At 46.3% G+C, this 17,912-nt stretch overlaps 1 protein-coding gene across 3 annotated transcripts in view; it reads left to right on the top strand.

Moving 5' to 3' along the window:
- Positions 1-11,328, top strand: part of LOC132455141 (copper-transporting ATPase 2-like) — a 67,867-nt gene extending 56,539 nt beyond the window's left edge. For 2 of the 3 annotated variants that reach the window (XM_060048867.1, XM_060048866.1), the window contains one exon: positions 10,150-11,328. In XM_060048867.1, the coding sequence (XP_059904850.1) occupies positions 10,150-10,381 (232 nt within the window). In that variant the 3' untranslated portion in view covers positions 10,382-11,328. Of the gene's footprint in view, positions 1-10,144 lie in introns of all 3 variants that reach the window. The other variant, XM_060048868.1, reaches the window with a different exon arrangement.
- Positions 11,329-17,912: the final 6,584 nt, after the last annotated feature.

The raw sequence follows: 17,912 nt of genomic DNA, 5'->3' as shown, positions 1-17,912 counted from the left end.
ACAGCGTACCCCCGATGGGGACGGAGTACCCGGTCCATCAACCTCTGGAAGGTGGGCGGGGCCCTGTGCAATCCGAAGGGTAGCTTCCTGTAGTGGAACAGCCCGTCAGGAGTGGCAAAAGCGGTTTTCTCCCGCGCCTCGGGAGCTAAGGGTACCTGCCAATAACCCTTTTTCAGGTCGAGCGTGCTGATATACCGGGCGGTCCCTAGCCGTTCTATGAGTTCATCTATTCGGGGCATGGGGTAGGCGTCAAATTTAGATATCTCATTTAGCTTCCTAAAGTCATTGCAGAAGCGTATGGTGCCATCGGGTTTCGGCACCAACACTATGGGGCTGCACCACTCACTGTTTGACTCCTCAATGACTCCCGCTTCCAACATAATCTTTACCTCGGTCCTGACGGCCTCTCTCCTGGCCTCCGGTATGCGGTAGGGTCTCAATTTCACCTTTTGCCCGGGCTCAGTGATGATGTGGTGCTGTACCAGATTGGTGTGGCCCGGTTCACTGGAGAACACATCCTGGTTCTGGTCGACCAACTCCATGAGCTCCTGCCTCTGTGCTGGGCTCAGCTGTTCCCCTAGGGGCACCTTGGCAGGCCCGGTTTCACTGGTAGCCTTTGGAGGAATAGAGCAGAGTGCATCCCGGGCATTCCAACAGGTTCACATGGTAAATTTGAGTTGGGTTCCTACGTCCCGGCTGTCAGACTCTATAATTCACCTCGTCCAGTGTACGTTTCTGGCCCGTTCCACCGGGCTAGAAACGTACACTCTGTTGTGGGGACAAGTACCAGCACTTTATCTCCGGGCTGGAAATCTCGCTGTTGGGCCCCTCTGTTGTAGACCCGTGCTTGGGCAACCTGGGCCTCCTGCATGTGTTCCCGCACCAGGGGCCACAAGGTGGCCATCCGGTCCCTCATGTCTCCCACGTCTTCCACCATGGTTCGATGGGGCGACGGTTGCTGTTCCCAGGCTTCCTTCGCTATGTCCAGCAGCCCCCGGGGTCGTCTCCCATAGAGGAGTTCAAATGGAGAGTGGCCGGTCGACGATTGGGGCACTTCTCTGATCGAGAACATGAGATAGGGAAGCAGCTGGTCCCAATTCCGTCCGTCCGCCTCCATCACCTTCTTCAGCATCTGCTTCAGGGTCCGGTTGAACCTTTCCACTAGTCCATCGGTCTGCGGGAGATATACTGAGGTGCGCAACTGTTTTATTTGCATTCATTTGCAGAGGTCTTTCATGATTCGTGACATGAACGGGGTTCCCTGGTCTGTCAAGATCTCCTCGGGAATGCCCAACCGGGAGAACATCAGGACCAACTCACGTGCAATTCCTTTTGAGGCCATGGTGCGCAGTGGAATGGCTTCGGGGTACCTAGTGGCATAATCCAGTATCACCAGGATGTACTGGTGCCCCCGGCTGCTCTTGGGTAGTGGTCCCACCAGGTCCATGGCAATCCTGCTGAAAGGAACTGAAATAATGGGTAGGGGAATTAATGGGCCACGGAAATGTGGTTTTGGTGCCACCTGTTGGCACTCCGGGCAACTGCGGCAGTAATCATCCACTGCCCTCTTTACCCCCGGCCAGTGGACTCTTGCCTTGATCCGGTCCAGGGTCTTCTCCACCCCTAGATGAGCCCCAAGAAGGTGGGAGTGTGCCAGCTGCAGGACTGATTGAACAAAGGGACGGGGCACCAACAACAACTCTACACATTCATCATTCCTCTTTACGACCTGATACAACAACTTGTTTTTGATGGCAAAATGAGGGTATGTGATCAGACCTACCCCCTCGATGGCCTTCCCGTCCACCACGGTCACCTACTGGAGAGCACTCGTCAGGTTGGGATCCTCCAGTTGGGCTGTTCCGAACCGTCCCGATAATGAGGCAGGCTCTGGCGTTGCCTCATGGTCCATCGGGAACAGATTGTCCATACTCGCCTCCCCTGCCTCCTGTCCTGTGTCCCCTGCGTCACTTCCCGATAGAGGTTCAGTTGACCCCTGTGGGTCCACCTCGTGTAGGCCACACATCCGGACCTCCCTCTTATCGGCCCTCGCCCTTCTCCGGTGTCCTCTCCCCCCTCTCCGGCCAAACTGGCCCACAGTTGGCTGAACAGCGGAGAGTTCAGAATAAGAACCGGCACCGGAAGGTTTGGGACGACTCCCACTGGTCCTGTGTATTGCCCCTTTGTGGTCTGTAGGTGAAGGAGGGTAGTGGGGTAGTTCTTAGTCTCACCGTGTATGCATGTTACTGCCACAGTGTCCATCAAGCTCGGGGACCGGGCGAAGTCCGGTCGGATCAGGGTCACCATACTCCCGGAATCCAACATGGCTGTCGTGTCCCTTCCGTTGGCCTTCACCGGAGTGACTGGGGAAGGACCACTTTCCTCCCCCCAGCAAACCGTCAGCAATCTGCAGGGACGCCCGGTTGTTAACTCACCGGCTGATGCCGACGGCATCGAGACATCACGACTCGGACAGGTCCATGAGATGTGTCCCGGCTCGCCACACTCGTAGCACTTTCTGCTGTCTGGGTTCAGGAAAGGCCGTCGTCTCGGGGGTCTGGCTCTTGGCGTCTCCCTGGCCGGGATCCTGCCGTGGTCCTCCGTCCTTATCCGCTCCCGCTCCTTTGGGCGAGGGTTGGGTTCACCCCTCAGTAGACGTCCACTGCGTAGGACTTCCACAGCCGCCTGGTGACCTTCCACCAACTCCACCAATTGATCTGCGCTCTGTGGGTTAGCTTGGCTGGCTAATTTTTTTGCCTCGTATGGGAGGGATCGCAAGAATTTGTCCATGACCACCTTCTCTGTGGCCGTAAGCGTCAGTGGGGCAGCCGTCAGCCAGCCTTTGGCCAACCTAATTAGATCGTGCATTTGTGAGCGCGGCGACGCCGTTGCATCATAAGTCCAATCATGAAACCTCTGTGACCTACTTATCAACGTGTACCCATACAGGCGTAGTATTTCCTTCTTCAGCCCTTCGTAGTTAGACGCCTGATCGTCCGTCAGGTCCTGATACGCCTTCTGTGCTGTGCCTGACAGGAACGGTGTGAGTAGGCTGGCCAATTGTGCTGGATCCCAATTCTCCCGAACCGCCGTCCTCTCAAAGGTATTGAGGTAAACCTGCTGGGGGCAGGACGGGAAGCTGTAGCGCCTGCAGCCACGCCGCCATGTCCGGCTGCTAGCGCTCCCACCAGCTCCCGGGTCATAGCCTGGTGCGCCATGCTCACTTCCACTAGCTGTTTCATCAACGCTTCCATTGTTGGTCTATCTATTTAACTTGGTTTTGGCTGCAAGCACGCATTCTCCACCACGTGTAGCGGGCCAGTGGGTGTGGGGTTTCCATGCCACCAAGTCAAATGATACACACAACACAGAGAGCAGTTCAATAAGGTGATTTATTCAAAATAGACAAATAATTGTCACCAGGGTGGGGAAAAGGGTAATCCAGAGTCCTTAGTCCGTAGTCCAGGGGTCGTCACCGGGAGGGTTCTCATGCAAAGCGGTCGGTACACAAATAATCCGTCAATGTTCAGGTTTCCTGCACATATGGCCACACACAGTTCACAGAGGCTCACTCAGAGGCACTCCGTAGTAGGCTCTCCTCCATGTGGTTGCATGCTCCCTTTTATCCCCAAGCACTCCTGCCTAATGCACCTCAGGCTTGCATCGTTAAGGGAGGCAGTCCCTGTAAAGCTTGGGGGTGGAGCCAGCATGCTGCCACATACCTCCCCTCAATCACCACCCCTCCCTGGCGTCTGCCACAATAGATCGTAAAAGATCGTAAAACGTAACAACATGCAGATTTTCCATCACAATCCCCCCTTTGATTATTTATAATCACAAAATCATGCAACCCTTAGGATTAAAATGATCATTTAATCCCAACATGCATATGTTCATAATCTACTATGTCCGACCATGGCCTCCAAGTACAGATATTTATACCACCGTTCGCTTTTACAGAAGGTAGTACGAAATCACTTAACATCACCTGAAAAAAAAAATACAATGAAACTTCTATCACACTATCAATCCCATCAGATAGTGGTCCAGGGCTGGCGTCCATTCTGAATGATGTTGATTCTGGCCCCATCTCTCCCCATCTCTCCCCAGGCCAGAGACAGTCTTTTGGGCCTGGTTCTGACGTGATTGTGTGTGTAAGGGTGAGTTACTTGCACTTCACCCTGGTTTCAGTGTTGGGGTGACGGCCAAGGGGGTTGGGTCGGAAGTGACCTTTGTTGTTGGTGATGGTGCCCGCTTGCAGTGGCTGGCGTGGGTCTGGGTGGCACTCTTAGCTACCTTGCTGTGATCCACAGGACTTGGAATGATTCCAACCACCTTGGTGAATTCCAGGCACGTCTTCGATAGTAATCCATGTATCGTGGAGTTGCCCTTCCTTGGGCTGTATCTGCAGTTGCATTGGCTTGTTGTCCCGTAGACGATGTTCTCTACGGGACCATTCTACCTCTCTACTGTCCTACCACTCCGAGGGTGGTACGCACAATGGTTGCGTGGGTCAATTCTGTTGGATGACTTGGTTCTCCAAATGTGAACCATTGTCACTGGATAATTTCTTTGGGAATCCCCCCTTTTGATAATTATCCACATAAACATCACAATCAAGTAATCTGATTTCCATATATTCAAAAGTCATAAAAAAAACAAAAACAAAGAAACAAGGCTACCTTTTACAAACATTTCTAAACAAAAAATATTCTTCGTATTTGATGTGTCCTCAATGCTGCTGCCGTGATACAAACACATGAGTAGTTGGCAAGCAAAAACCAACCTACCCTCTACTTTAACTCTGAAAAACATTGTAGCATACATCATGGTTATGCTTTTTGGGGTTCAATTTTAACGTTTTGTGTCTTAATGAATTCTACCGCTGTCGTACATTTGGATTCTGTCCAGCACATTTCTTTAACCTTCAACTTTTCTGCTTGTCTGTTTCTTCAAACCACTTTTCCTGATGACTTTCAAACCTTTCAGATATCCTCTTAGAAATTATCACACAATTTATACACAGTCCTAGTTACACATTAGATCTCGTCTCTTGTAATATGCGTGAATGCTGTGTCTAGTGCGATACTTTCCGTACACTGCTCTTCTCTCCATCCGCCTGGACACGCCTCCACCTCTCTCTCTGCTTCCTGCCTGTCATCCACATCACGGGCTGTCCTTTGAAGTGCCTGTCCCCACATCTCTCCCGTCTCTTTGTCTTTGTTCAGGCTCCAGGGTGGTGCCTGGTGGTCCATGGTGGTCCATGGTGCCTGCCATATCCTTGTGGCTACACAGGCACCATGGAGGCCACCACTCTGGTGCTGTTGGTCCTGCTGGACTGTCTCCTTGTGTCGTCCAGCAGACCGTTCCGTAGCTCTTCAGGTGGGCCTCCCATGGTCTGTAACTTCATAAAGTCTGATGTAGAGGAGTCGTGGTATTTGCACTGTATTGGGCCACTGGTCGGGCTGAAAGCAGGAGAAGGAGGAGCGTTGTCCAGGTTCGGATCTATTTGAACAAAACTCGATGCAGATGGGTTATCTTTCTCCCAACCCCTTTCCTTATCTTGTCTTGCCTTACGTTCTCATCTATCTCTTCTCCTTTCATAACACATACTTCTTCCAATCTCTCTCATGCGTTCGTCAATTCACCTTGTTGCCATTTTGGCCATAAAACATTAACAAAATATCATAATGTAAAAAATCTGCATTTTCAATATTAGGCAACACACTTCTGTTGTCCCCGTCACGTTGTCAGTTGGGGGTCAGTCGGGGTTAGTCTGGGTCAGTCGGGGTCATGTCATGGCTGTGTGATATGGTTGACCATTAAACTGGTTGTGATAGATTGTAAAAATCGAGTATCCACTGTCTAAAATAGCCCGTTGTTTAAAATAACCATATATAATAACCATATATAATATTAAATTTAGCTGATCAGGTCGCGTAAGGCTGGTGAGAACCATACAACAATAATTTGGATGTGGTGCTTGTGTTGTGTGTTGTGACGCTGAGACCATTTTGCGTGTTTGTTGTGTTTGTGTTATGGTGCTCATACCTCCTCATTGGACCTGGCCTGCTCCTGCGTCCCGTCAATGCGAATGCCCCCTTTCACCTCTGCCTCTTGGATGATTCACAGTCACTTCACGGGAAGGTGCTGATTCCCAGTCGTCCGCTTCATCGTTTTCCTCATTTCTAATGGGACAATCTTTTAATCAATGATCCTTGGAGCCACAATAAAAACAGTCCCGGTTGATTAATCCACGGGACTTTCTCCCTTCTGGCCGGTCGGTTCTTTGGTCTTTGTCACGACGGGTGGTCCTACGATCCTTCAGTTGGGCGAGGTGAAGTTTCTGGGTCACCTCTTTGTCTTTCTTCTGCCCGAGCATTTCTTTACTCTTGAAGAGGTCTTCTGCGTGGGTGGCGTGACTTATAATCAAATCAAGTCTGGCGGTACGCCACCCAATGCAGTGTGTCTGTTTGAACTCTGATATGTTCTTGGCCAGCGCGTCCAGTGAGGCTTTCTTCGTATGGAGTCTGAACTACTCGGTCGGTCGGTACCGGCATTCCACCATGGATTTTGAACACCTTTTCAACACGGTCCACCAGGTCAGCCCCCATTTCGCCTGGTTGTTGTTGGACCTTGCGGAGAGCGGTCCAGTCTCTAACCAAGGGGAACGCCCCCTCCTGGCCCGATCGCACAGTCCCTCTACCAGCCGGCGGTATACGGACCCTTGATCCCAACTGAACATTAAATCAGCTTCGTCCCTTCCGGGCACGTCGCCTTGAATACGACCCCACCTTAGGGTCAGTCTGTACGTACAGGGTTGGCGAACTTCGCTGATGGAGGCCTTGTGTTGTTGGACCAACTCAAGAAGGGATGTGGCGAAGGCAGCCCCTCCCACTGCAGATGGGTCTGGGAGCCATTCCGCTATGTCCTTAATGTCACTGGGTCTCCATGCAAGGAAAACGTATGCTGGACTGCCATCCTGGGAGTTCAGTACTTTGATCCTGGGGAATTGCCCATCCCTCACGTCCCCATGTTGAGGAATTGGGGAGAACGACATTCCCTGGTTCCTCAAGCGGCTCCCGCTTGGTCGGTGTGGCCGTCGCCTGCTGGAATGATTGTGGAGCTTTCCCCTGGCTACGAGTTGCAGGCCTATCTCCTGTCGTGCTTCATGCGGGTGCTTCCTCCTCTTCTTTGAGGTCAGGGTAGAGATTGTCCGATGAGGCGGCTTCATGGGCGTTGTCATACGGGGGAGGTGAAGGGGGATTCGCACGCGGTCCGCCGGTGCAGTCCAGGTCCGGGTCTATATCTCGGGTGACATTGAGATTAAAAATCCCCACACTCTCTACGCTCTCTGTCTCTGGCTGATTTTTTTTTCTATCCTGGCCCTCTCTTTCCCACAAATAAAATGCACACCAACATAGTTTGGAACTTTTCTTTTTCTTCTCTGACTCCAACATCCGTCTCTCTAACTCATTTAACCGTTTTAAGCTAAAACTCCCCATCTCAGGAAAGCCCAGTTTACACCAGTATTTTAAACCCTCCAGAGCCGCATCACCATGTTTCCCCAACATTACCTTTGCAGGTCCGGTTATTTCTGTTTTTCCTGATCTATTACCCATGTTTTAGATCCTTTTACACTATTAGTTATTATTTAACGAATTATCTAATATCTTTCTTTCTTTCTTTTTATTTATTATACAGGAAAGTATTAGAAGTAACAAAGTTACAATGTAAAACGGGCCTGTCTCAGTAAAATAGCTGATTTCCAGCAGGTTCCTGTTCTGCAGCACATATAGCATGTAACAGGGACAAGGCACATCGCATGTCACATTTACATACAACACATAACGGGGACATAGCACGTATAAGTCAGTGTTTGCAAGTGTATGTGTTGAGGAGTAACAATTTAGATGCTTTTTTCAACTATATCCCCGTAACCTCCTTGTTACTACACACATATACATATATTTATTAATGAATGCCTATTATTATTATTTATAGATATATATATGACACCAACCGCGCTTCAACGGGTTTCCCTTTACCGTCCCCGACAGACCCTAGCTGCCCTTTCTGTTACATATATAATCATATATATATTGACGGAAGCGGAGCTTTACCGTATGTTCCTATAACAGAGTTTCCTTGAACAAGGCCTATTGTTCAGACAAAAGTTTACGTTTACCGAAACATCTATATACCGTTCCTGTAACGGATTTCATTTTGAAGCTTTAAACAGTATTGTGATCTCACCTGCTCGAATTATTTTTCCTTTGGATACCGTACTGAAGAACCCCTACTTCATCCCCCACAGACACCCTTTCCTCGACCCCATTAATCTGGTTACAGTCACCTGGAGGCGAGGTAGAGCTTTGGGACTGAGACCGAATCCTCAGACCTGACTTGGCAGACACCCAGGGATTTTTCACGGGATCGTCAGGTTAAGTATCCCGGACGAGCCCCCAAATTGTCGTGGCAATTTCTCTATCAGAGTTTGCGTCTAAGACAGATGAGATATTTAGATGCAAAAAGCACACAATACTGTAGACAATTGGTGGTCATATATATTTGTAATAAAAGTACGAACAAAGATACATCACAACATGCATCAACAAACAATAAAACAGGCAAACATTTCAATAATCTTAGGCCTCAGATGGTAGCTTCTCGTTGCGTCTTACTTCATACTCTAAAGGTACGCTCGGAAGAAGTCCACCGATTGTTCAGAGTCGTGAGTTCTTATTCACTTGGGTTGGGTTCTGGAGGGGGTGTGTCCCCCAATAAACCAAAAGCCTTGGTTTACCAGATGGTAATCTTTACAATTGAAGCTCCCCTGGATGCCATTGGAGTGGGTGGCGGCCGTGCCATGTAACCCTCTGGCTTCGTTGACGCTAGCCAGGGGGTCGAGGAACAGGCCCATACATCAAAGGATTGCATGGAAGATGATTTACAACACACGAAAACATAGGAACAGGCAGGCAATAAAATGCATCACATGACCCTCGAAGGTTCACACTTCAGATGACCCACTAGGAGAGTAGAAGGCAGGCAATATATGCATCACACAAAATAGTAACAAAACTTAAGTTCATAGATAGACCAAAAACGTAACAACATGTAGATTTTCCATCACATCCCTCAGCGGGGCTCAAGCGGGAGACATTCGCCACCAACAATCCCTTTCTCCTCCATGTCGTGGTTCATGTTCTTGAGGGAGTCAAAGCCAAAGTTCCTTCCCCCCAATTCATTCTCAACCTTGGCTGAGATAACCCCCACTACGAGTCTCGTTGTAGAAATACCAGAGACGAGAGTCCGACGTGTTATACGCCATAACACCAAAAGCAGAACGGTTATCCAAATAACAAGGAAGTGTATAGCACTTGCGTTACAGTTCTGGAGCTCTATATCTAAATAATATCATATAATACATACATATCTATATCATATAATACATATTATCACGGCCAAAAGCTGTGTGCGCCTCCAGACGATATTATGAATCACAAACGACTTTGTCGGGTTCTGCGACGTCTCTGGTTCTTCAACTTTCACATCAATCTGAAGTAGACTGAACCGCGCGCTGCCTGCTGCCGGCTGCCCGCTGCCGGGCGATGGTGCCTCGCGGCAACCGGCGGCATGTCGCAGTTCATGTACCTCAGCGAGTCGAAGCCAAAGTTCCTTTCCCCCAATTCCTTCTCAACCATGGCTCAGATAACCCCCACTACAGTCTCGTTGTGGAAATACGTTGTGTCAAAGAACTGACAAGAAACACTTGCGTTACAGTGTGTGTATTCACACACACACATGTGGCGCTCGCACGGTCGTGTCTCATTGGCGGGCCAACGTCTCTGGGCGGGCCAGGCAGAGTAAGGGGAGGAGCTTAGATGCTTTATGACGACATAAATAAAGACATTCCAAATCAGCGCGCTTGAGCCTCCGTTTTTTCAAAGGCGAGCAGAACAGCTAGTGCTCGTTTTACACCAAACGCAAGTTTTAGCCACTGGGGGACCATAGGCAGGCTAGGGGAACTCATATTTATGTTATAAAAGTGAGATTTTCATGTCATGGGACCTTTAACCAAACGGGGGCGTTGTACCCTGGTTTGAAGTACCGTGTTCTCCCTTCTGCCCATCTCCCCGAGGCCAGCTACAAGAAGACGTCCACAGAGCTGTACCAGTCCCGGGCCAGGGGTCACATGCTGAGCCTGCAGTCCTCCCAGATCAGTGCCAACCCGGGCCAGGAGGACCGCCGGCGCCCGGGCCCCGCCTCGCTGGACCCCGACGGGCCGGCCGGCCGCCTCGAGGTCCCTGGAGCACCGAGGGACTCGGTCTTCCCTCTTGGAACGCCGAGTCATTTAGGAAGAGGGGAATGTGTCTGAGAGGGATTGGTCGATTTGGTAGTTGTTGTTGTTGTTGATTAAAGGTCCAGTGTGTCGAATTTATAAACAGCGGTGGGGATTACAACCCACTGAAAACTCAGACCCCTCACCCCTCAAACTATTGACCGCGGGGGCCTGTCTTGGCCTGTGTTGTGTAAGGTGCAACATTAATTTGAAGAAAGCGACATTTAACGGCTAGACTGCAAATTAATCTTTTTTTTTATTTTATCAATCATTATCACTATGATTACTGTACATGTTCAAGGACATGGTGGAGGTTACAGCCTATTCACGATACTCAACACCCAGTCCTCTGATTGCATCCATAGTGGTGAACTTCATTCATAGACCTCTAATTATCATACGTGTTATATGTTTTGATCAACCATCTCGATAGCAGTCGGCGCTCCAAGCCAATGTTGACTCGCACTGCGGGAGGTGAATATATACCAACTTTCCCGAAGTAGTGGTAGCCTAGTTTTAGTTTTCGAACAGGGAAATCATCCTCAAAAACTACACCTCCGAAATACGGATGCATTTAAGAATGCATGCAAGTCTGTTCCGCAAGATTCCACTAAATTCTACACACTAAACCAAACCAAATGTGGCTAAATTCCATTGACAAATCTGAAAATTTATGATGGAAACTTTTTATTCTCTCTTCTGGCCCACATTACTTTTTATTCTTTCTTCTAGAACACATTACTTTTTATACTCTCTTCTGGTATACATTACTTGTTATTCTCTCTTCTGGAACACATTACTTGTTATTCTCTCTTTTGGAATACATCACTTTCTCACTCTGCATTTCAATGCTCTTTGAACAGAACCTTGAGATTATTTGTTGAACCCTTGTTGACAAGCTTTTCTCTGAGTTGAGATGTGCCGCCAGACCAACTGGTTTGGGACAACTTGCATAAAATAAAAGATGAATGAATTATTATTGATTTAAGTCTTGTTTCAACTTTATGACCAACGTATAAACCGTTAGTTTGGCCGTGCCTCACCGTCCTTGAGAGGCGAGCCGCCTAGGGGTCTGGAAGGGGGTTGGGGTTGTTCAGGAAGGTCTTGAGCCCTACGAGAGCGGGGACTGACCCCTGGATCATGAAGCGGCCCTGACTCCCAGGCTTACTGCTAGGATGACGCCACAGGCTCAAAAGGCACAGAAACAGATATGAACGCCAAAGGTAATGTGCCTCGTTTGTACGTTTTTGCAAAGCGTGAATACGCTGAATCTCTACGTTTCTGAACCAAAATATATGTAATGTCAACTTTTGCAGATACGTGGACATCAACGTACTGTGTTTTGATCGCTCTTGGTGCTTTTGATGTACTTTTGGTGTTTGAAGGGAGTAGAATGGGAGAAAACTGGCAATATGATGATTCATATTTTTTTTACAGTTACGCTCTACCAAATTTCACAGTGAAATCAAAACGATAAGGGAGCCTAGCAGTATTTACAGATACATATATTTTTTTTAAATGAGACCTTTCATGGGGTGAAAATCTATCTGACGGGTTAACATGTACAAATATTAATTCTTAACAAAAACGAATATTCGAGTTAGCATTCAGAGTCTGGTCATCTTAAAGAACATTTGTATGACTTCCTTCACAAAGTGTCTTGCAGAGACAGACGATAAAACAATGAATTTTACTGGATTTTACTTTTTGTTCACTGGCTAGTATGATCAGTGGTCTTTGGACCAGAGCGAGTTCTGCACTATATACTCTGTACTTCAACTTAGGAGGCCTCAGGATTTTGAATTATGGGATATAGAGAGAAACAGACTTTGCTGCATTTAAAGATAGGTGTATATCATAAAAACACACATATTTATTTTAGTATGAGAGCTTTTCTCACTGTTACTCCTACCAATTTCAAAGATAAGATATTTAGACTTTGAGAGAGTCGAGTGAGAGTGAGAGAGAGAGTGAGAGAGGGAGACAGAGAGAGAGAGAGAGTTCTGTCAGCCAGGCAGTGGCCACTAAGTGCTGCCAGACGAACAGCAGAAGGTACAAGATTGATTAAGACATTATTTGTGTTGGCCATGGATTTTCTCCACATCAACATCATTAGAAATTTAATACATAATGCAATCTTCAATTCTGTCCATGTACTGTATTTTATGAGTGAGAAAATACAGTGGAGAATAAAATTCATTGTTCTTTTAGGCTAAAGAGCACCAGATGATCATGGATTCATTAAATGGAAGAGAATATGAATCAGGATATATTCTGTATGATATAATTAAATATAACACTTAAAACCAAAAAGACAATCCCCAACGGTTCAATTCCCCGTCCCCGGTCTCCCGCCCAGGAGCCGAAAATGGTTAGGCTTAACTTTCTTAACTTTTCCCTTTCATTCTCAATGGTATCTTTAAAGGGGATAGATGCAACTTTCGCGATTCTTCGCTGTTTTCTTGGTTTGCGCTCGCATTGAACGCGAGTTGTTACGGCATGTCGTAACAACTTGTTGAAGACCCTTCCCCATCCACTTCTACGCTAGCCATATGCATTTGTTTTCAAGAAGCCGGTGTTGTGCCGAATCTCGACCCCACGCATATCATGTGGAAGCATATATGTAGCAAAATTTAAATGGCAATGCAATTTGCAATTACATTATGCAATTGACAATTCATTATGCAATTTTATAATGTAATTTGTAAATACGTTATTCAAAGTGTATTTTTATATGCAAAGTGACAATGCAATCCTCAGTTAAATTTGCAAAAGTTATAACAATAAAAATAGAATAACATTTTATCAAATTCTTTGAGTTCCTTTATTCAAATTGAAAAGCTATAGCGTCCCCGTGATTGCAATCCACTTCGCCAAGCTTCGTGTGTTGCGATATTCAAATGACATTTCAATCCGCAAAACGAACGCTTAGCAAAAGATTTGGCAAAACGTTTTGCAAAACGTTTTCCAAAACGTAATCCAAAATGTTTTCCAAAAAGTAAATATGCTAAGTGTCAAACGTATCAGCCAATCAGCGTCTGGGTGGGAACTACGTCACTTGCTCGTAATTTCCTTGTTCACGTTCACTTCTAGTTCGTATGTGTCAGGTCAATGGTCACCAATGGAGATTATTGATACGCTCCGAACTTAAGTTTGGCCGATGATGTGGAGAACAATCGTGTTGAAGACACAGATGCAGCAGATAGAGTGCGTGTTCTGGGAGATAGGATAGACGACTTATTCTCACTGGTACGTTTTGACGCCAGTGTGGTAAACACAAAGATTTCCCAAGTGCTACAGGCACTGGGTGCGAAACATAGGGGGGGTATACCACGAACCTCGCTGAACATACCCAGGTTTTCCACTTTAGGTTCAGTGCACGTTCACTTGAAAGGGGCATTTTTTGCGTCATTTTAATCACCTTTACGATAGATCAAGCAGTCTATATGCGTATAAGTGAAAAGATTCTGCATATTGTCTATAAAATAACTATGCCAAATGCAGAATTGTTCGCCATTCATCCAAATAGAATGATGATGATTTAAAAATGCATAAGCAACGTCCATCCTGCCTTATTCTATCATTTAGGGAATTCACTTTAAATACACCCTATGTAAGAAATGTATAGCATGTTTTCAACCGCTGAGAGGTAGCGGCTGTAGCGTAGTGGATTAGTATAAGACCCGAACGCCAGCGACCGGGGTTCAAATTCGCCGGTCTATCATCATGCATTTTACCCCCATAGATGTGGTGCCAGCACGGCCTTGAAAATATGGGTTCAAGTTCGAAATAAGCACAAAAATATAATTCCATAAGCTTTAGTGAATAAGTATTCCATATGCATGAGAATGGGGACTTTTTAAGCTTCACATAAATTCGCGTCACTTGGGAGTCGAGCCCCCCGCGCAGAAATTCAAGACTGACGCGCTACCTCCACTCTAGCACTCTCACGGAGACACAATGCGCAACAGTAACAATTGTCTACATAAGGTCCCAAAGGACGATCAAATAACGAACACCCTCTGATGAGAATCTGTATCTCTCATGAAGAACCCCAATTTCGTTGTTTGCACAATGACAATAAAGTCTGAAATCTGAATATCGTAAGATAATGATTATTGATAGCCTAGCATGGATTTGTGTGGTTCAGGTGATCTTCGTGCATTGGTTCGCTGTTGCATGTGGGTGGTTTTGGGCGTTGTTATTATCGTAGCCATTGTTTCTTCTGTCGCCGTCGGGCCTGTAATTCATGAACCCAAGACTCGTCCCTCCTTGTCAAGGGCTCAGCTCACAGAGAGGTTACTTTTACATCATGGGAGCCTCCAAACAGGTTCTCCGTCGTCGTCGTGTCAGCAACAGGTGGCCTGTAAACAACCGTCTCAAAGAAGATCAACAGTACCATTATCAATGCAGCGATTCAGAAATAACGGGTTGCACTCGCAACCAAGCAACACTACACAATAATAAACATAGTCTGGTATGGTTGTTTTAAAATGTGTTATTCAAGTAAATCTGGGATATTGATTATCTTAAATACAGTCGATTCTACTAGATTAGTATAGGTGTTGACTATTCTACATATTACAGCTGGATAGGGTCGGGCCCCTCAGGTGATGTATCGTTCACTTTCATCGGATCATATCTGATCCCCATGTAAGCCTGGCACTTGGCGCTTCTGTAGCGCCCACTGCTGTGGTGATCAGCAGATGCAGTAGCCCTCGTGCGCAGGGAATACAACGGCAGCCGGTGACAATTAACACGGTCTCTGCATTTATTCCCGCGACGGGCACTTACTGGATCATGCCTTTCCACCTCCCAAACATATTCTCCATCCATCCTGTGAAAGGGTCATTAATGCCGGAGTTCTCTGCCAATTCTAACCTGAGGGATTGTAATCATGCCAGCGCCCTGGCCACCAACCCATCCAGAGCTGTGTTATTGGGGATAAAAGTACAACATGTTCATGTTGTGCCTTATCATCGCATACATCCCTCCTTGCTCTGTCAATAACATATCCATACCTTATATATTCCTTTAACCTTATTCGTGGAAAACTGTACGAACTGTTTCTGATTATGATATGTTGTTTATACAAACAATATTTTTCTGATGGTGGACAACCAAAACAGAACCGATTCAAATCCTGCTGTTATTTGATCTCCTCATGTGACTGTTAAGTCCTTGCTCGGCGGTGGTAGTTTGTAGGCTCCGGGTGTGTCTGCATCTGGTTCTGGAACTTTTGTTTCTATTGCAGAAATACAAACTCATGTACAGCAGTTAGTTGTTCAAAAACATATTTCCATTAATTCTAATTTTAATTGTTTTACAGTATCTACTTTGATTTAATTTCACACTACATCCCTCCTTGCGCATTGCTTCAGCCATGCGCATTGAATGACAACCAAACCTAACAACGCCGTAGTGCAACCAAGTTGCTATAACCAAAAAGATGTAAAAGGGAAATAACAATGTTAAAATTTGCATGTTCAATATCACTTCTGTGTTAACCGTATCTCATAATAACAGTTACCTTCATCATACTACCCGATTGTCCTACACTAACTATGTATATTGGATGACCTAATCTTAATTTATTCTACCTATTGCTCGCATTTGATGTTGTCCACACTTTGATTCACTCCTATGTACATCGCATACCACATCAAACGTGAATACGCCTTATTCTCTGCACAACATCCTATTGTGCCACTTTTTGCATACCACATCAAACGTGCATATGTATTAGCAAAGTGAAGTAAAGTAAAACCCAGTTTTATCTTTACTTATTTTATAGCTATACATGTCCCGGACACGTTCATTACTATTTCCAAAACAGTTTTTTTAGCTACGCAGGTCCCAGACCTAACTATACCATTACATGAACAGTATTTATCAGTATATATCGATACATTAATTCATCCTTCTGACTTACTGACTTACCTGATTTCTCCCCGTGTGAGTCCGTGATTGACAACTCTCCCGGGGCCAACCCATGAGCCCCACCGCCACCACTCCCCGTGTGAGCCCGCGATTGTTAACTCTCCCGGAGCCTCCCATTGAGCTCCACCGTTACCACCTCAGAACACTGCAGGAACGATTAGTCGATTAACACGTGGCTCGGAGGCTCCCAAGGAGTGCCACAATCCTACGTCTTGACACCCGGTGCAGTCGACGTGTGGCTCGGGGGCTCCCAAGGAGTGCCACAATCCTACGTCTGACACCTGGTGAATCTTGAGCTAGGTCAATCAAAACCGTCTAAACTAGGTAGAATAAAGAGTCATCCAAACTTACAACAATTATGCACATCTGGGTATTAAATATATGGTGATATTCTATAAACAAAACAAAAACTGAACCTAAAAGAAAAATTCAGAAGTTATCGGTTGAAACAAATGTTATTGTAATTGAACTACAGCAGTTGAGCTAACTCCCGCCTTGTGCACCGGTTAAAACCATGTGCATCATTTATTAATTAAACATATTATTTTAGCAGTTGAACCCTGTGTCTATTTGAACCATCCTGGTTCCCTAATATCAATGTGCATGACACAACCCGTGTCTATTGCACACCTGTTTTGATACACAAAACGCAAGAAAACAGACAGAAGGGCCCAGCAACCTTGAAAAACATAATGTCTGAGTGTTAGGCATTCGTTACTGCATATACTGCTATTTCCTGAAGAGAGAGAGAGAGAATATTAAGAAATGTAAACAATGAAAATGACGAATGCCGGGCATCCATCACTGCTTGGGTTGCAAAGGCCTGAAGAGAAAGAATAAATTTAGTACAAATGTCAAAATTTACAGATCGTTTAAACTATTAATGTTGGTGAATCAAAAAACATTGATTACAACCTACACAAATATTTGCGTGTTTTGCCGATATCAACTAGGAACTGGCTCCCTGTATTTCAGCACACAGACACACAGACCCTCAAATATACAAACACTAAATTTACATCTTGGTTCCAACACATGGCTGGGTGTGAGGGTGGGAGGGGGCAAGGGGAAGAAAGAACAATAAGAAAATAACTTAAATTTAACTAACAATAGAGAGGCGAGTGGCCTTCTTTAAGCAATATGAATAAGGAAGGGTAGGGGAAGAGAGTGTTTGAAAGTAAATTCACGAAGGGGGTGCGGGGGAGGGGAGTGGGGTGTTTGACGGGATCTTTAGAGGGACATGAAAAGGTTTCAAGGGGAGGGAGGCGTTAGAATGGTGGGGTGGGGGGGGTACTCGTGTGTAGGGGGCCTGGAGGGGGGGCGGTGGGGACTTTTACGAGTGTAGGGGGTCAGGGGGTCTTTTACCTTAATAATTCATCGTCTTTAATAAGAAAATACCAACAGACTTGAATGTAAAATGTAAGCATGCCGTTTAGGGTAACATTTAGCGGATCGGCAGATAAGATAGTATACACTCCGAACGTCCGCTATGGTGCTACTGCTTAGGAACACAGACCGTGTTCACTTCTCAGCGGAGAAGTGAAAGATAACTCTCGTTAATATACTATTTTGGCCCGATCTATACAGAGACCGATAGTGGAGGGCTTCACCTCTCATCCAGTACCAA

The sequence above is a fragment of the Gadus macrocephalus genome, chromosome 4 (genome assembly GCF_031168955.1).
Source record: "Gadus macrocephalus chromosome 4, ASM3116895v1".
NCBI classification, from domain to species: Eukaryota; Metazoa; Chordata; class Actinopteri; order Gadiformes; family Gadidae; genus Gadus; species Gadus macrocephalus.
Note: the sequence above shows the minus strand (reverse complement) of the source record. Positions and strands in the feature narration are given on the sequence as shown.